This window comes from Alexandromys fortis, unplaced genomic scaffold (genome assembly GCF_014885135.2).
Source record: "Alexandromys fortis isolate MF-2015 unplaced genomic scaffold, M_Fortis_MF-2015_v1.1 scaffold_150, whole genome shotgun sequence".
NCBI classification, from domain to species: Eukaryota; Metazoa; Chordata; class Mammalia; order Rodentia; family Cricetidae; genus Alexandromys; species Alexandromys fortis.
The window spans coordinates 869,780-888,546 of NW_026068027.1; the positions used below are offsets into that span (position 1 = coordinate 869,780).

Sequence of the window (18,767 nt, forward strand, 5' to 3'; positions counted from 1 at the left end):
AGCCAGGCTGGGCAGATCACACAGCTCCCTTCCATGCTCTCTCTTCCTCCTCTTACTGCCTCAGATCTGGGCCACTTTGTGCCTGCAGCCAGTCTTACATAGTGCTGACTGGAGAACTGGCGGCTGGCTGCCTGCCTGCCCCTCGCTAAGAGGCTTCCTCTGTGACACAGGCAGTGAGCTTTACAACTGGAAAGCAGAATCAGTACCCTGGGCTCCTGGGGCATCTGTGCTCACCCTGGGTGCTCGAGGCCTTCCTCATCAGGACGCAGCGCTGCCTTCCTGTTGCGTGCCCACCTAGTTAAGGCAATTCTCAAGGTGCTGAGCAGAGGTCCTTAGGAGCCAGGCCTGAGTCCTGGTCTCTGACAGGAAGGCAGCCAAGAACACACTTCGGCTTCTTTGTCTTGAGAAGTCTGCAGTGGCGCAGACCTGTGCTGGTAAAGAGGGAAGGCAGACTTCCTGCAGTTCCTTCATATAGGCACCACCTGCTTGAGAAAGGAGAAACTGAGGCCTGGAGAAGGAAAAGCCGTTTGCTCAGCATCAGCCAAACTGGAGACACTGGTCTTCTGTGTTCCCGAGACCACGTGGACCTTCTCACAGAAGCTTCAATTTGACCCAGAAGAGGGACCAATCGTTCTGGAAGATCTAGGCCATCATTGTCTGTGTGGTTCATTTGTGCATCTAAGCATAGCTGCTGGTTGACTAGGACGAAGCCACTGCATGTGGGTCTATGTGGGCCGGTACCAGAATCTTCTGCATGGTTATGATCCTGGGAAGCCCTTGGCTGAAAAAGAGCCTTCACCAAGAAAAGTCTGGGTTCTTGCATCAAAGAACCTACCAGACCAGTGCTCACTCAACACTCAGTCCACACCAGGAACAAGGGTTGGACAGACGGTGACCGGAGTACAATACAGCCATGCGATGGTGGGTGATTCTGGTTCCCTCCAACAGCAAAGCGACACCAGGGGAGGAGAGCTAATGATTCAGTGGAAATGAAGCCTCAGGCACTGAGCCCCCACAGCCCCAGGACCCACACCTGAGGCCCAGGGTCCCCTTCCCCAGCAGCCCAAGACAGGGTCCATTCCAGAGCCGCTCGAGCAGCACTGGAAAAGACCTTATCCTGATGTTCTTAGAACTTCAGACCGGACAGACAGACACGTTTGCCATTTCTTAGGGAAAACTGCTATGTTTTCCCCAGAGAATTTACTTGGGAAAGGCCGGTATCTAGAATGTTGTTAGAAAGTACAGCACACAGGGAAGGAATGCCTCAATACAGAAATTTTATTAAGTAAATAAACCCTTCAGTTTCAGTGGTGGGGAAGAGATAAATGGCCGGCTGCCAGCCAGACCCATACACTCAGTATTCTTCCCCTTCCTCTGCCTCTGCTTCCACGGAATCCACGCCCACCTCTTCATAATCCTTCTCCAGCGCTGCCAGGTCCTCCCGGGCCTCTGAGAACTCCCCTTCCTCCATGCCTTCTCCCACGTACCAGTGCACGAAGGCCCGCTTGGCATACATGAGGTCAAACTTGTGGTCCAGGCGGGCCCAGGCCTCTGCGATGGCAGTGGTGTTGCTCAGCATGCACACGGCCCTCTGCACCTTGGCCAGGTCTCCCCCAGGCACCACGGTGGGGGGCTGGTAGTTGATACCCACCTGCCAGAGGAGAACACACAGTCGAGTTTATAATAGCCTCAGAAATACGACAGTTCACTAGCTCGGGAGCTGTGGGCCCAGGTCAAGCTGCAGATACTCACGCCGTACTTCGGGGAATAATATCCTACACGTGTAAACACTTATAAAGATCTTAAAGTCCTTACTTAAACACTAATGGACAAACAGGAACAACAAGGGCAAAGAACGAGAACGCTACCCACAGTATACTGTGTGCTTAGTTAAAACAAATCTGGCTGGGAATCCTTGTATTTGCTATAGGAAACCCCTGTGTAGCAGTGACCTCTAGCAAGGAGAACTCTTGGAGCTGAAGGAGGATAAATTTAGGAACACAGATTCTTTGCTGCTCTCTGCTGGCCTGTCACCCAACATCACTCGTGTTAGAGGCAGAATATATCTGGAATATGCAGAGACTGCCTCTTGTTTTATAGGAACAAAAAGGTTTTGGGGCAGAGAACTCAGCTTTCAGTATTAATATTTTAATACTATTTAAATTATAGTATTTAGATATTATTAAATAATATTATTTAAAGGTAAGTTAATATTTCAGCCTTCCTTTAAAATATTTGATATATTTTTTATAATTTAAAGGCTCTAAAAATTATTATAAAATAACACTGTGGACACAAACTCTGTGGCCAAGGCTGAACTTGAACTTACTCTGGTGCTGGGATCAGAGACCTGTGGCCCATGAATGTCCACCTGAAATACTGTTTCTAAACATGGAAACTAGAGTGGCCCAGCCATGGTTATAACCAAACCCATGCTGACACAAAGGGACCCATAGCACAGAGACTAAGCCGATGCAGCTGGAGTTGGCAGACTCTGTAGGGCCAGAGCCGCCCATAACTTAGGCCTCCGCTCAGGCCTGCTCTTAACTGCAGACCTACAGGGGCAGCAGGGGACACTTGGGCGAGGCACAGCTTTCCCTGCCCCTTTACACAGTGGCCCCTCCCTTGGAAGTCTTTGTCTTCTTAGTGTCTCACTGATGCTTGAGGATTGGTAATTGATGGTCTAAGGAGTAAGGACTGAGGCCAGGTGGTGGTGGCGCACACCTTTAACCCCAGCCCTCGGGAGGCAGATCTCTGTGAGTTTGAGAACAGCCTGGTCTACAGAGTGAATTTCAGGACAGCCAGGGCTACAAAGAGAAACCCTGTTTCAGAAAGCCAACCAAACAACCCAAATCAAAAACAAGCAAGCAAGCAAGCAAACAAACAAACAAGAAATAAAGTTTGGCCGGGCGGTGGTGGCGCACACCTTTAATCCCAGGACTCCGGAGGCAGAGGCAGGTGGATCTCTGTGAGTTCGAGGCCAGCCTGGTCTAGATGAGCTAGTTCCGGGTCAGGAACCAAAAAGCTACAGAGAAACCCTGTCTCGAAAATAAATTAAAAAAAAAAAAAAAAGAAAGAAATAAGGTTTGGTACTTGGTGGTTGTAAGAATAGATTTCCCACATCAAGGCCAGCTGGACTGGGTCTGAAAAAGCATGCAATAAAACCGGACTCCCTGAACATAGCAGACAATGAGGACTGCTGAGAAGTCAAGAACAGTGACACTGGGTTTTGATCCTACTGCACTACTGGCTTTGTGGGAGCCTAGACTGGATGCTCACCTTACTAGACCTGGAAGTAGGTGGGAGGTCCTTGGACTCCCCACAGGGCAGGGAACCCTGACTCCTCTTTGGGCTGAGGAGGGAGGGGGAGCTGATTGGGAGAGGGAGAGGAAAATTGGAGGTGGTGGTGGGGAGGAGACAGAAATCTTTAATAAATAAATAAATAATAATAAAAAAATTTTCAAGAAAGATTGGAAAAAAAATAGAGTTCCCAGTATCATTTGGATACGAGGACGCATTATGTCACTTAGCAATTTACCTCCTTACTGTGCATACTTTTTTGGAACCTGACATGGAAAGGGGGACTCTTCCCAAAGCTACGGCCCTGAGACAGGAGCTGTTGCTTGCTGGCAGATACGACTGTCCCAGCCCCTATCCTACCTTAAATCCAGTCGGACACCAATCCACAAACTGGATGGTGCGCTTGGTCTTGATGGTAGCAATAGCCGCATTGACATCTTTGGGAACCACATCCCCCCTGTACAACATGCAGCAGGCCATGTATTTGCCGTGGCGAGGGTCACACTTGACCATCTGATTGGCTGGCTCGAAGCAAGCATTGGTGATCTCTGCCACGGACAGCTGCTCATGGTACGCCTTCTCAGCTGAGATGACGGGGGCGTAGGTGGCCAGCGGGAAGTGGATGCGAGGGTACGGCACCAGGTTGGTCTGGAATTCCGTGAGATCCACATTCAGAGCCCCGTCAAACCTCAGGGAGGCTGTGATGGAGGACACAATCTGCCCGATAAGACGGTTCAGGTTGGTGTACGTGGGGCGTTCGATATCCAGGTTGCGCCGACAGATGTCATAGATGGCTTCGTTATCCACCATGAAGGCGCAGTCAGAATGCTCCAGTGTCGTGTGTGTGGTCAGGATGGAGTTGTAGGGCTCCACCACGGCTGTGGAAACCTGGGGGGCTGGGTAAATGGCGAATTCCAGTTTGGACTTCTTGCCATAGTCCACTGAAAGCCGTTCCATGAGCAGAGATGCGAACCCGGATCCTGTGCCCCCTCCAAAGCTGTGGAAGATGAGGAAGCCCTGCAGTCCTGTGCACAGATCTGCCTGTGGGAAGCCAGAGTATGTAAGCCAGTGCCTACAGAGCCACGCCCCAGCCTCCAAGCCCCACACTCACCACTTCCACTTCTGCAAACTGAGACAAATCAGACTGTCTATAACACACACTCTGCACTTTGACCTTAATGACCCATGGCTGTAAGGGATTTTGGTAAACTCACATAGATTCCTGAGTCTAAGAATTGTCAAAAATGACTGGGCTTGAAATTTTATGTCAACTTGACACGAGATAAAGTCTTTCATCTGGGAGAAGGAATCTCAATTAAGAAAAGACCTTCTCAGGTGGTGGTTGCACACACCTTTTTTTCCCAGCACTTGGAAGCCAAGGCAGGCAGATCTCTATGAGTTTGAGGACACCCTGTTCTACAAGAGCTTGTTCCAGGGCAGCTAGGACAGTTACACAGAGAAACCCTGTCTTGAAAAACCAAATAAATAAATAAATAAACAAACAAACAAACAAATAAATAACCTTCATAAGATAAGGTTGCAGGCAAGCCTTCAGGGAGTTTTCTTAATTACTGATTGATTGGGCCCAGACTATCATGGGTAAGGCCATCCCTGGGCTGGTGGTTCTGGGATTTGTAAGAAAGAAAACTGAGCAAGCCAGTAAGTAGCACCCTCCATGGCCTCTGCCTCCAGGTTCCTGTCCTGATGTCCTCTGATGAACAGTGATGTGGCAATGTAAACCACACCGACCCTTTCTTTCCCAAGATGCATTGCTCGTGGTGTTTTAGCACAGCAACAGTAACCCTAACTAAGACGATGACACCACCACCGCCAGTGCCGAGTCTCTGGACCAGGACAACCACCACAAGAAGCCTCCTCTGCAATCCTCTTACCAGCTTTCTGATCCGGTCCAGGACCAGGTCAACAATCTCCTTGCCAATGGTATAATGACCTCTGGCATAATTATTGGCTGCATCTTCCTTCCCAGTGATCAGCTGCTCTGGGTGGAAGAGTTGCCTGTAGGTTCCAGTGCGCACTTCATCTGGAGAGAGAGCATTCACACCATGAGTCTGTAGGGCAGGGACATTCAAGTCCACTGAGCGTGTAGGTCGAGAACATCTTCTAAGGATTGTCCGTGCACACACAAACCACCCACACATGACCTTTTCAGTCTCAAGCACACATTTATACATCGGGTCTACTCTCAGAGATGTCAGCGGGTTTTCCTGAGACGCTCCCGCTCTCCCAGGAAAGCCTCCACCCTGACCCAGGCACCTACCGACCACAGTGGGCTCCAGGTCCACAAACACTGCTCTGGGCACATGCTTGCCAGCTCCGGTTTCACTGAAGAATGTGTTGAAGGAGTCGTCCCCGCCACCGATGGTTTTGTCGCTTGGCATCTGACCGTCAGGTTGAATGCCATGTTCAAGGCAGTACAGTTCCCAGCAGGCATTGCCGATCTGGACACCTGCCTGCCCCACGTGGATAGAGATACACTCACGCTGGAATTCAGAACAGAAACATGACATTCGTTCAACTGAAACTGCATGGAAACCAACATACCTTTGTGTCATGCCAAGTGTCTATTTGCGAACTTCATGCACAATCGCAAGAGAGGGTGGCAGATAGGTTTGCGGAGAGGACTTTTGTTTCCTTTCTGACACCAGTGAGGAAAGTCAAAGTGACTGAGCCCAAAGAGCCTTCATTCAGAATTTTAGGACAGTCTCATGGCTCCTGTTGGTGTCGTGTGGGTCCCGAGCTGTCTATGGGAAGAGGCCCTTGAACTCCTGGAAGACCCGCCCTCTGCCCCCTGTGTCGGGGTCACAGGAGTTTGTCACTAGCTTCACACAGTTTCCCAAAGAACTTTCATGGGCTTTGGGACTCCTGCCAAACCTGACGACCTGTGTTGAACTCTGGGACCCGTTTAGTGGAAGCAAAGAATCACCTCCAGCAAGTGGTCATCTGATCTCACTGGCCGCATGTACACATTTGTGCAAATAAATGTACTTAAAAAATAAAGCCAATAAAGTCCCTTATATGAGCCATCTTGCCAGCCCCATTTTTGCTTTTATTAAAAAACTTGTGGCTAAGCATAGTGGTGTATGCCTTTAATCCTAGTAGTTGGGAGGCAAAAGCAGGTGTGTATTTGTGAGCCTGAGTCAGCCAGAGTCATGAGTTGATGCCCTGTCTCGAAACAGAAAGGCTTCTTATAATGTCTCAAAGATAAACAGAAATCATCAAAAGAAAAATTATGGAGATCCTTCAAGGAAACAGATGATGGACTTTTGAGGCACAGAGTAAGATGTTACTTGCTACTTAATCTACAGGTAAACGCCTATGTTTTCAAAGGTTAATTTGAAAAGGCACATGTGAAACATTGTGCTGGTTAGCCTGGTTCACCTGACAAACTGGAGTCACCTGGGGAGAGGTGACTTGACTGTGTCTGCGGGCATTTTCTCCGTTTATGTTTGAATAGCCGCAGTGGGATAATCCTTCTGTAGACTGTGAATACATTTTACTCGCATTGGTTAATAAAAAAGCCAATTTGGCCGATAGCAAGGCAGAAGAAGGCTAGGCATAAAGCCAAACTGAAAAACAGAGAGAAGGGCAGAGTCAGAGAGATATGAGTCACCTCTCAGAGGGTCAAGCCATGCTAGATGCTTGGTGGCTAGCTTAGGAGAGCTGAGGACCCAACTCAGGGCCTTGTGCCTGCTGGGCAAACACTCTACCATGGAGCTGAATCCCCAGCCCCCGGAGGGCACTCCTCATGCCAGACCAGAGTGTGGTGACCAGACTCACAACTGCCTGTGAGTTCTGCTCTCTTGTGGCCTCTCTGGGGAACTGCACTCAGGAACACGCACCTCTCACAGACATACACACACAACCATGTCAGACAAAGGGAAAAAACTTAAAAGAGCTTCTTAATTTTGTTTTTTTGTTTTTTTCCTGAAGACAAGTTCCTGTAGTAGCCTTTGCTGGCCTCAAATTTACTTAGATTAGTCCTGAAATCCAATTTTCCTGCCTCAGCCCACCTGGGGCTTGGGACTGCAGCACCGCACAGCACGTATCTCAGATATACTTTCTTGTGTGAACAAACTATCCCACGTAAGCACATAATATAAAAAAAACAGTGCTAGTTACAAACCACATAAAAGTTCTTTTGGAACTGGGTGAACCTAGTGACAAACTCCCGTGATTCCCCACGTGGAGGGGGCAGAGGGCGGGCCTACCACGAGTTCAAGGGCATATCCCCATAGACAGCTCCAGGACAACACGAGACAAACACGGACTATAAGACTGTCTTAAAATTCCAAAGAAAGTCTCTTTGTAGTCCGACACTTTCACTTACCTCACCGGTATAGGAAACGGAACAAAATCCCTCCGCGCAAACCAATCCGCCACCCTCTCTAGTTGTATTTTCTAGAGACCAGAGTTCTATGAGGCTGGGGTTGGCCTCAAACTTCTGTCCTCTGCAGGGCTGGGACTCCAGACGGGAGCTCCATCCCACCATCCTGGATCTTCACTGCGAGCTAAGACAAGGGGCATCTCGCTCGCACTTGCCTGGTGAGGAGTCAGGAGGGAACTGCGGCCTCAGCGATGGCTATGCCCCCACTCACTCTCGCGGGAGCCTGGTCTCCGAGGGAACAGCAGGTCTCTCTCCCGTGGAGCCCACCCTCAGAGGTCCTGAGCCCCACCACCCCGGCCCGGGCCTGCTCTCACCATCCTGCACTCTGCAGACCAGCTCAGCCGTTCCTCAGCACTGGTCCTCAACTGCCTCTTGCCTGCACTCAACTGTCCAGGCCGGATACGGATATAAATGCAAATATCTAGGGGCTTATTGGCCCAGAGTGTTTCCGGGGCGGGCCTAGGCACCACAGTCCACTTATTATTGGATGGGGCTCAATTTGAAGTGCTGGCACTTTCTGATTGGACGTGGCTTTGGCGGGAAGGCTCTGGAGTGGCTGGAGGGGATGAGCATCTGGTGACTGGGGAAGTCTGCACCTCCCTGGACGTTCAGCTTAGCAGGACAAGTTAGATTGACATTCCATTCTCAGGTCACTATAGGCCGTGCTAAGTTGACAGTTAAAGCTAGCTAGGATGCATGGGAAGATGGCTGACTACTGACCCAGAACATAAAGTGCTTGCCTGCCATGAAATACGCACTGAGTTCGATCCCCAGCACTTACCTAAGTTCTGTCCTATCAACAGGGCCAAAGCAGCTTCTTTATTAACCAGTGGTATTCACATCATACAGAAGGGAATCCCACATCAGTGAGCACTCTGCCAAACCCAGCTACAACCTAGCACCCAATACTGTGTTTTTAAAAAAAAAACATTTTTTTTATTATAAAATTAACACACTCGGAATAGAAAAGTGGGGAAAGGCAGAAATGAAATGGAAAGTCAACAGCTGTAAAAGCCAGAGAGAATCTGTTCAGCTGTACCTTTCTTCAATGTATGCATACATTTATTACTTTTGGGGGACAGGTTTTCTCAGTGTAGCCCTGGCTGTCCTAGAACTAGCTCTGTAGACCAGGCTGGCCTCAAACTTACAGGGATCTGCCTGCCTCTGCGTCCCAAGTACTGAGATGAAAGGTGCGCGCCACCACAGCCCAGCTACATTTATGCATTTTGCAATTACAATCAAACACGAATTTTTTTGTATTCTATAATAAATATTTTAACAGTATCTTTTGCAGCAATTTTATATTTTATTTTTATTTTTTATGCGCATTGGTGATTTGCCTGCATATATGTCTGTGGAAGTTACAGTTGTAAGCTGCCATGAAGGTGCTGGGAATTGAACCTGGATCCTCAGGAAGAGCAGTCAGTGTTCATAACCACTGAGCCATCTCTCCAGCCCTCTTGCTGCAATTTGTTGTTGAGGATCTGATTTGGTCTCTATGCATTTGAAAACTGGTTGATTTCTATCCATATCATAATGAATAAACATATTCCTTCATGTATGCCAGTTTCAGCACACAGAATGCAAGCTCAGCTACCCATAACAGCTTGGAGAGAGCAGCGGTGTGAACGAGGCAGCTTGCTGGCCTTGCTGGAATTCTGTCTCCTCTGGGGCCAGGTAAAGGGAGGCTCTGAGGGAGAGAAGCCTCTAGCTCATGGTTTATTGTGCTCGCCACGAGCCGCAGGCTTCTTACCTCACTGGCTCTTTTAGAACACAGTGTTGAAGCCAGCTGCAGCCTGCCTGAGTCTCTGCTCCTGGGTATTCTGAAGGCTGAGTCTGCTGAGCACTTTCTGTAATCACTGGGTCAACTTGTCTTTGACCTGCAATTTCAACAGTTTTCCATGTTTCAAACATGGTTTTAAAGCCACGTTCTTGAGATTTAATATCCTACTCTATAATTTACCTCTTTTAGTGTGTGTGATTACATTAACTCAGGAACTTCTGGGCTCAATCTGTGCTCCTCCTTTGGTCTCCTGAGTAGCTGGGGCCACAGCTGTACCTCCATACCACACTTATAATTTATTTAAGGAAAGGAACATTCAGTTTGGCTCCCAGTATGTATGTATTATGTCTGTCTGTCTGTATATATGTTTTGTGAGTCAGGGTCCCATGTGTCCAGGCTAGCCTTGGAGTTGTTATGCAGCCCAGGTTAGCCTAAAACTTTTGATCCTCTTACCCCTCCCTCCCAGTTGCTAGTTACATAAAGCTGTATAGCCAAGCTCAGTTTCTGTGGTGCTGGGGATCGAACTCAGTGCGTATTTCATGGCAGGCAAGCACTTTATGTTCTGGGTCAGTAGTCAGCCATCTTCCCATGCATCCTAGCTAGCTTTAACTGTCAACTTAGCACGGCCTATAGTGACCTGAGAATGGAATGTCAATCTAACTTGTCCTGCTAAGCTGAACGTCCAGGGAGGTGCAGACTTCCCCAGTCACCAGATGCTCATCCCCTCCAGCCACTCCAGAGCCTTCCCGCCAAAGCCACGTCCAATCAGAAAGTGCCAGCACTTCAAATTGAGCCCCATCCAATAATAAGTGGACTGTGGTGCCTAGGCCCGCCCCGGAAACACTCTGGGCCAATAAGCCCCTAGATATTTGCATTTATATCCGTATCCGGCCTGGACAGTTGAGTGCAGGCAAGAGGCAGTTGAGGACCAGTGCTGAGGAACGGCTGAGCTGGTCTGCAGAGTGCAGGATGGTGAGAGCAGGCCCGGGCCGGGGTGGTGGGGCTCAGGACCTCTGAGGGTGGGCTCCACGGGAGAGAGACCTGCTGTTCCCTCGGAGACCAGGCTCCCGCGAGAGTGAGTGGGGGCATAGCCATCGCTGAGGCCGCAGTTCCCTCCTGACTCCTCACCAGGCAAGTGCGAGCGAGATGCCCCTTGTCTTAGCTCGCAGTGAAGATCCAGGATGGTGGGATGGAGCTCCCGTCTGGAGTCCCAGCCCTGCAGAGGACAGAAGTTTGAGGCCAACCCCAGCCTCATAGAACTCTGGTCTCTAGAAAATACAACTAGAGAGGGTGGCGGATTGGTTTGCGCGGAGGGATTTTGTTCCGTTTCCTATACCGGTGAGGTAAGTGAAAGTGTCGGACTACAAAGAGACTTTCTTTGGAATTTTAAGACAGTCTTATAGTCCGTGTTTGTCTCGTGTTGTCCTGGAGCTGTCTATGGGGATATGCCCTTGAACTCGTGGTAGGCCCGCCCTCTGCCCCCTCCACGTGGGGAATCACGGGAGTTTGTCACTAGGTTCACCCAGTTCCAAAAGAACTTTTATGTGGTTTGTAACTAGCACTGTTTTTTTTATATTATGTGCTTACGTGGGATAGTTTGTTCACACAAGAAAGTATATCTGAGATACGTGCTGTGCGGTGCTGCAGTCCCAAGCCCCAGGTGGGCTGAGGCAGGAAAATTGGATTTCAGGACTAATCTAAGTAAATTTGAGGCCAGCAAAGGCTACTACAGGAACTTGTCTTCAGGAAAAAAACAAAAAAACAAAATTAAGAAGCTCTTTTAAGTTTTTTCCCTTTGTCTGACATGGTTGTGTGTGTATGTCTGTGAGAGGTGCGTGTTCCTGAGTGCAGTTCCCCAGAGAGGCCACAAGAGAGCAGAACTCACAGGCAGTTGTGAGTCTGGTCACCACACTCTGGTCTGGCATGAGGAGTGCCCTCCGGGGGCTGGGGATTCAGCTCCATGGTAGAGTGTTTGCCCAGCAGGCACAAGGCCCTGAGTTGGGTCCTCAGCTCTCCTAAGCTAGCCACCAAGCATCTAGCATGGCTTGACCCTCTGAGAGGTGACTCATATCTCTCTGACTCTGCCCTTCTCTCTGTTTTTCAGTTTGGCTTTATGCCTAGCCTTCTTCTGCCTTGCTATCGGCCAAATTGGCTTTTTTATTAACCAATGCGAGTAAAATGTATTCACAGTCTACAGAAGGATTATCCCACTGCGGCTATTCAAACATAAACGGAGAAAATGCCCGCAGACACAGTCAAGTCACCTCTCCCCAGGTGACTCCAGTTTGTCAGGTGAACCAGGCTAACCAGCACAATGTTTCACATGTGCCTTTTCAAATTAACCTTTGAAAACATAGGCGTTTACCTGTAGATTAAGTAGCAAGTAACATCTTACTCTGTGCCTCAAAAGTCCATCATCTGTTTCCTTGAAGGATCTCCATAATTTTTCTTTTGATGATTTCTGTTTATCTTTGAGACATTATAAGAAGCCTTTCTGTTTCGAGACAGGGCATCAACTCATGACTCTGGCTGACTCAGGCTCACAAATACACACCTGCTTTTGCCTCCCAACTACTAGGATTAAAGGCATACACCACTATGCTTAGCCACAAGTTTTTTAATAAAAGCAAAAATGGGGCTGGCAAGATGGCTCATATAAGGGACTTTATTGGCTTTATTTTTTAAGTACATTTATTTGCACAAATGTGTACATGCGGCCAGTGAGATCAGATGACCACTTGCTGGAGGTGATTCTTTGCTTCCACTAAACGGGTCCCAGAGTTCAACACAGGTCGTCAGGTTTGGCAGGAGTCCCAAAGCCCATGAAAGTTCTTTGGGAAACTGTGTGAAGCTAGTGACAAACTCCTGTGACCCCGACACAGGGGGCAGAGGGCGGGTCTTCCAGGAGTTCAAGGGCCTCTTCCCATAGACAGCTCGGGACCCACACGACACCAACAGGAGCCATGAGACTGTCCTAAAATTCTGAATGAAGGCTCTTTGGGCTCAGTCACTTTGACTTTCCTCACTGGTGTCAGAAAGGAAACAAAAGTCCTCTCCGCAAACCTATCTGCCACCCTCTCTTGCGATTGTGCATGAAGTTCGCAAATAGACACTTGGCATGACACAAAGGTATGTTGGTTTCCATGCAGTTTCAGTTGAACGAATGTCATGTTTCTGTTCTGAATTCCAGCGTGAGTGTATCTCTATCCACGTGGGGCAGGCAGGTGTCCAGATCGGCAATGCCTGCTGGGAACTGTACTGCCTTGAACATGGCATTCAACCTGACGGTCAGATGCCAAGCGACAAAACCATCGGTGGCGGGGACGACTCCTTCAACACATTCTTCAGTGAAACCGGAGCTGGCAAGCATGTGCCCAGAGCAGTGTTTGTGGACCTGGAGCCCACTGTGGTCGGTAGGTGCCTGGGTCAGGGTGGAGGCTTTCCTGGGAGAGCGGGAGCGTCTCAGGAAAACCCGCTGACATCTCTGAGAGTAGACCCGATGTATAAATGTGTGCTTGAGACTGAAAAGGTCATGTGTGGGTGGTTTGTGTGTGCACGGACAATCCTTAGAAGATGTTCTCGACCTACACGCTCAGTGGACTTGAATGTCCCTGCCCTACAGACTCATGGTGTGAATGCTCTCTCTCCAGATGAAGTGCGCACTGGAACCTACAGGCAACTCTTCCACCCAGAGCAGCTGATCACTGGGAAGGAAGATGCAGCCAATAATTATGCCAGAGGTCATTATACCATTGGCAAGGAGATTGTTGACCTGGTCCTGGACCGGATCAGAAAGCTGGTAAGAGGATTGCAGAGGAGGCTTCTTGTGGTGGTTGTCCTGGTCCAGAGACTCGGCACTGGCGGTGGTGGTGTCATCGTCTTAGTTAGGGTTACTGTTGCTGTGCTAAAACACCACGAGCAATGCATCTTGGGAAAGAAAGGGTCGGTGTGGTTTACATTGCCACATCACTGTTCATCAGAGGACATCAGGACAGGAACCTGGAGGCAGAGGCCATGGAGGGTGCTACTTACTGGCTTGCTCAGTTTTCTTTCTTACAAATCCCAGAACCACCAGCCCAGGGATGGCCTTACCCATGATAGTCTGGGCCCAATCAATCAGTAATTAAGAAAACTCCCTGAAGGCTTGCCTGCAACCTTATCTTATGAAGGTTATTTATTTGTTTGTTTGTTTGTTTATTTATTTATTTATTTGGTTTTTCAAGACAGGGTTTCTCTGTGTAACTGTCCTAGCTGCCCTGGAACAAGCTCTTGTAGAACAGGGTGTCCTCAAACTCATAGAGATCTGCCTGCCTTGGCTTCCAAGTGCTGGGAAAAAAAGGTGTGTGCAACCACCACCTGAGAAGGTCTTTTCTTAATTGAGATTCCTTCTCCCAGATGAAAGACTTTATCTCGTGTCAAGTTGACATAAAATTTCAAGCCCAGTCATTTTTGACAATTCTTAGACTCAGGAATCTATGTGAGTTTACCAAAATCCCTTACAGCCATGGGTCATTAAGGTCAAAGTGCAGAGTGTGTGTTATAGACAGTCTGATTTGTCTCAGTTTGCAGAAGTGGAAGTGGTGAGTGTGGGGCTTGGAGGCTGGGGCGTGGCTCTGTAGGCACTGGCTTACATACTCTGGCTTCCCACAGGCAGATCTGTGCACAGGACTGCAGGGCTTCCTCATCTTCCACAGCTTTGGAGGGGGCACAGGATCCGGGTTCGCATCTCTGCTCATGGAACGGCTTTCAGTGGACTATGGCAAGAAGTCCAAACTGGAATTCGCCATTTACCCAGCCCCCCAGGTTTCCACAGCCGTGGTGGAGCCCTACAACTCCATCCTGACCACACACACGACACTGGAGCATTCTGACTGCGCCTTCATGGTGGATAACGAAGCCATCTATGACATCTGTCGGCGCAACCTGGATATCGAACGCCCCACGTACACCAACCTGAACCGTCTGATCGGGCAGATCGTGTCCTCCATCACAGCCTCCCTGAGGTTTGACGGGGCTCTGAATGTGGATCTCACGGAATTCCAGACCAACCTGGTGCCGTACCCTCGCATCCACTTCCCGCTGGCCACCTACGCCCCCGTCATCTCAGCTGAGAAGGCGTACCATGAGCAGCTGTCCGTGGCAGAGATCACCAATGCTTGCTTCGAGCCAGCCAATCAGATGGTCAAGTGTGACCCTCGCCACGGCAAATACATGGCCTGCTGCATGTTGTACAGGGGGGATGTGGTTCCCAAAGATGTCAATGCGGCTATTGCTACCATCAAGACCAAGCGCACCATCCAGTTTGTGGATTGGTGTCCGACTGGATTTAAGGTAGGATAGGGGCTGGGACAGTCGTATCTGCCAGCAAGCAACAGCTCCTGTCTCAGGGCCGTAGCTTTGGGAAGAGTCCCCCTTTCCATGTCAGGTTCCAAAAAAGTATGCACAGTAAGGAGGTAAATTGCTAAGTGACATAATGCGTCCTCGTATCCAAATGATACTGGGAACTCTATTTTTTTTCCAATCTTTCTTGAAAATTTTTTTATTATTATTTATTTATTTATTAAAGATTTCTGTCTCCTCCCCACCACCACCTCCAATTTTCCTCTCCCTCTCCCAATCAGCTCCCCCTCCCTCCTCAGCCCAAAGAGGAGTCAGGGTTCCCTGCCCTGTGGGGAGTCCAAGGACCTCCCACCTACTTCCAGGTCTAGTAAGGTGAGCATCCAGTCTAGGCTCCCACAAAGCCAGTAGTGCAGTAGGATCAAAACCCAGTGTCACTGTTCTTGACTTCTCAGCAGTCCTCATTGTCTGCTATGTTCAGGGAGTCCGGTTTTATTGCATGCTTTTTCAGACCCAGTCCAGCTGGCCTTGATGTGGGAAATCTATTCTTACAACCACCAAGTACCAAACCTTATTTCTTTCTTTTTTGTTTTTTTTTAATTTATTTTCGAGACAGGGTTTCTCTGTAGCTTTTTGGTTCCTGACCCGGAACTAGCTCATCTAGACCAGGCTGGCCTCGAACTCACAGAGATCCACCTGCCTCTGCCTCCGGAGTCCTGGGATTAAAGGTGTGCGCCACCACCGCCCGGCCAAACTTTATTTCTTGTTTGTTTGTTTGCTTGCTTGCTTGCTTGTTTTTGATTTGGGTTGTTTGGTTGGCTTTCTGAAACAGGGTTTCTCTTTGTAGCCCTGGCTGTCCTGAAATTCACTCTGTAGACCAGGCTGTTCTCAAACTCACAGAGATCTGCCTCCCGAGGGCTGGGGTTAAAGGTGTGCGCCACCACCACCTGGCCTCAGTCCTTACTCCTTAGACCATCAATTACCAATCCTCAAGCATCAGTGAGACACTAAGAAGACAAAGACTTCCAAGGGAGGGGCCACTGTGTAAAGGGGCAGGGAAAGCTGTGCCTCGCCCAAGTGTCCCCTGCTGCCCCTGTAGGTCTGCAGTTAAGAGCAGGCCTGAGCGGAGGCCTAAGTTATGGGCGGCTCTGGCCCTACAGAGTCTGCCAACTCCAGCTGCATCGGCTTAGTCTCTGTGCTATGGGTCCCTTTGTGTCAGCATGGGTTTGGTTATAACCATGGCTGGGCCACTCTAGTTTCCATGTTTAGAAACAGTATTTCAGGTGGACATTCATGGGCCACAGGTCTCTGATCCCAGCACCAGAGTAAGTTCAAGTTCAGCCTTGGCCACAGAGTTTGTGTCCACAGTGTTATTTTATAATAATTTTTAGAGCCTTTAAATTATAAAAAATATATCAAATATTTTAAAGGAAGGCTGAAATATTAACTTACCTTTAAATAATATTATTTAATAATATCTAAATACTATAATTTAAATAGTATTAAAATATTAATACTGAAAGCTGAGTTCTCTGCCCCAAAACCTTTTTGTTCCTATAAAACAAGAGGCAGTCTCTGCATATTCCAGATATATTCTGCCTCTAACACGAGTGATGTTGGGTGACAGGCCAGCAGAGAGCAGCAAAGAATCTGTGTTCCTAAATTTATCCTCCTTCAGCTCCAAGAGTTCTCCTTGCTAGAGGTCACTGCTACACAGGGGTTTCCTATAGCAAATACAAGGATTCCCAGCCAGATTTGTTTTAACTAAGCACACAGTATACTGTGGGTAGCGTTCTCGTTCTTTGCCCTTGTTGTTCCTGTTTGTCCATTAGTGTTTAAGTAAGGACTTTAAGATCTTTATAAGTGTTTACACGTGTAGGATATTATTCCCCGAAGTACGGCGTGAGTATCTGCAGCTTGACCTGGGCCCACAGCTCCCGAGCTAGTGAACTGTCGTATTTCTGAGGCTATTATAAACTCGACTGTGTGTTCTCCTCTGGCAGGTGGGTATCAACTACCAGCCCCCCACCGTGGTGCCTGGGGGAGACCTGGCCAAGGTGCAGAGGGCCGTGTGCATGCTGAGCAACACCACTGCCATCGCAGAGGCCTGGGCCCGCCTGGACCACAAGTTTGACCTCATGTATGCCAAGCGGGCCTTCGTGCACTGGTACGTGGGAGAAGGCATGGAGGAAGGGGAGTTCTCAGAGGCCCGGGAGGACCTGGCAGCGCTGGAGAAGGATTATGAAGAGGTGGGCGTGGATTCCGTGGAAGCAGAGGCAGAGGAAGGGGAAGAATACTGAGTGTATGGGTCTGGCTGGCAGCCGGCCATTTATCTCTTCCCCACCACTGAAACTGAAGGGTTTATTTACTTAATAAAATTTCTGTATTGAGGCATTCCTTCCCTGTGTGCTGTACTTTCTAACAACATTCTAGATACCGGCCTTTCCCAAGTAAATTCTCTGGGGAAAACATAGCAGTTTTCCCTAAGAAATGGCAAACGTGTCTGTCTGTCCGGTCTGAAGTTCTAAGAACATCAGGATAAGGTCTTTTCCAGTGCTGCTCGAGCGGCTCTGGAATGGACCCTGTCTTGGGCTGCTGGGGAAGGGGACCCTGGGCCTCAGGTGTGGGTCCTGGGGCTGTGGGGGCTCAGTGCCTGAGGCTTCATTTCCACTGAATCATTAGCTCTCCTCCCCTGGTGTCGCTTTGCTGTTGGAGGGAACCAGAATCACCCACCATCGCATGGCTGTATTGTACTCCGGTCACCGTCTGTCCAACCCTTGTTCCTGGTGTGGACTGAGTGTTGAGTGAGCACTGGTCTGGTAGGTTCTTTGATGCAAGAACCCAGACTTTTCTTGGTGAAGGCTCTTTTTCAGCCAAGGGCTTCCCAGGATCATAACCATGCAGAAGATTCTGGTACCGGCCCACATAGACCCACATGCAGTGGCTTCGTCCTAGTCAACCAGCAGCTATGCTTAGATGCACAAATGAACCACACAGACAATGATGGCCTAGATCTTCCAGAACGATTGGTCCCTCTTCTGGGTCAAATTGAAGCTTCTGTGAGAAGGTCCACGTGGTCTCGGGAACACAGAAGACCAGTGTCTCCAGTTTGGCTGATGCTGAGCAAACGGCTTTTCCTTCTCCAGGCCTCAGTTTCTCCTTTCTCAAGCAGGTGGTGCCTATATGAAGGAACTGCAGGAAGTCTGCCTTCCCTCTTTACCAGCACAGGTCTGCGCCACTGCAGACTTCTCAAGACAAAGAAGCCGAAGTGTGTTCTTGGCTGCCTTCCTGTCAGAGACCAGGACTCAGGCCTGGCTCCTAAGGACCTCTGCTCAGCACCTTGAGAATTGCCTTAACTAGGTGGGCACGCAACAGGAAGGCAGCGCTGCGTCCTGATGAGGAAGGCCTCGAGCACCCAGGGTGAGCACAGATGCCCCAGGAGCCCAGGGTACTGATTCTGCTTTCCAGTTGTAAAGCTCACTGCCTGTGTCACAGAGGAAGCCTCTTAGCGAGGGGCAGGCAGGCAGCCAGCCGCCAGTTCTCCAGTCAGCACTATGTAAGACTGGCTGCAGGCACAAAGTGGCCCAGATCTGAGGCAGTAAGAGGAGGAAGAGAGAGCATGGAAGGGAGCTGTGTGATCTGCCCAGCCTGGCTTAAAACTCTACTACTTCCTGCTTCTTCCAAGTGCTGGGATTGCAGGGGTGAAACACCCTGCCCGTTCTAAACCTGATTCTTCACCTGACACCTGTAATCAACACAAGCTTTGCACGTGATGTGGGCTTTGCCACCGTCTTTTAAGTCCCCAGTTCTTCCGCACGTGCACTCACACACACACACACACGCTCACACACACACACACATGCACATACATACACTGCTGTTTTTCTCCTGGTTTTGCAGCTCCCAGTGAAGGCTCAGTTCTGCCCCCCTCTCTGCTCATAC

General features: G+C 49.3%; 2 protein-coding genes across 2 annotated transcripts; one reads left to right on the forward strand and one right to left on the reverse strand.

Annotated features, from left to right (window-relative positions):
• Positions 1-1,260: 1,260 nt before the first annotated feature.
• On the reverse strand, positions 1,261-8,122 carry LOC126514896 (tubulin alpha-3 chain). The gene is made up of 5 exons (XM_050164122.1): positions 8,020-8,122; positions 5,579-5,801; positions 5,193-5,341; positions 3,661-4,341; positions 1,261-1,651 (listed from the first exon to the last, which is right to left on the reverse strand). Exons 1-5 carry the CDS (start codon positions 8,020-8,022, stop codon positions 1,355-1,357), a joined length of 1,353 nt encoding a protein of 450 aa, XP_050020079.1. The 5' UTR covers positions 8,023-8,122; the 3' UTR covers positions 1,261-1,354.
• A 2,235-nt stretch (positions 8,123-10,357) lies between these two features.
• LOC126514895 (tubulin alpha-3 chain) lies at positions 10,358-17,219 on the forward strand. Its single transcript, XM_050164121.1, has 5 exons — positions 10,358-10,460; positions 12,679-12,901; positions 13,139-13,287; positions 14,139-14,819; positions 16,829-17,219. Exons 1-5 carry the CDS (start codon positions 10,458-10,460, stop codon positions 17,123-17,125), a joined length of 1,353 nt encoding a protein of 450 aa, XP_050020078.1. The 5' UTR covers positions 10,358-10,457; the 3' UTR covers positions 17,126-17,219.
• The last annotated feature ends 1,548 nt before the right edge of the window (positions 17,220-18,767 follow it).

What these genes read in the sequence shown, in the direction of transcription:
- LOC126514896 (XM_050164122.1), bottom strand. An exon ending in TGGACCGGATCAGAAAGCTG is followed by an intron (nt 4,342 to 5,192) that starts GTAAGAGGATTG and finishes GGCTTCCCACAG; the next exon opens with GCAGATCTGTGCACAGGACT. An exon ending in GGTGTCCGACTGGATTTAAG is followed by an intron (nt 1,652 to 3,660) that starts GTAGGATAGGGG and finishes CTCCTCTGGCAG; the next exon opens with GTGGGTATCAACTACCAGCC.
- LOC126514895 (XM_050164121.1), top strand. An exon ending in CCTGGAGCCCACTGTGGTCG is followed by an intron (nt 12,902 to 13,138) that starts GTAGGTGCCTGG and finishes CTCTCTCTCCAG; the next exon opens with ATGAAGTGCGCACTGGAACC. An exon ending in TGGACCGGATCAGAAAGCTG is followed by an intron (nt 13,288 to 14,138) that starts GTAAGAGGATTG and finishes GGCTTCCCACAG; the next exon opens with GCAGATCTGTGCACAGGACT.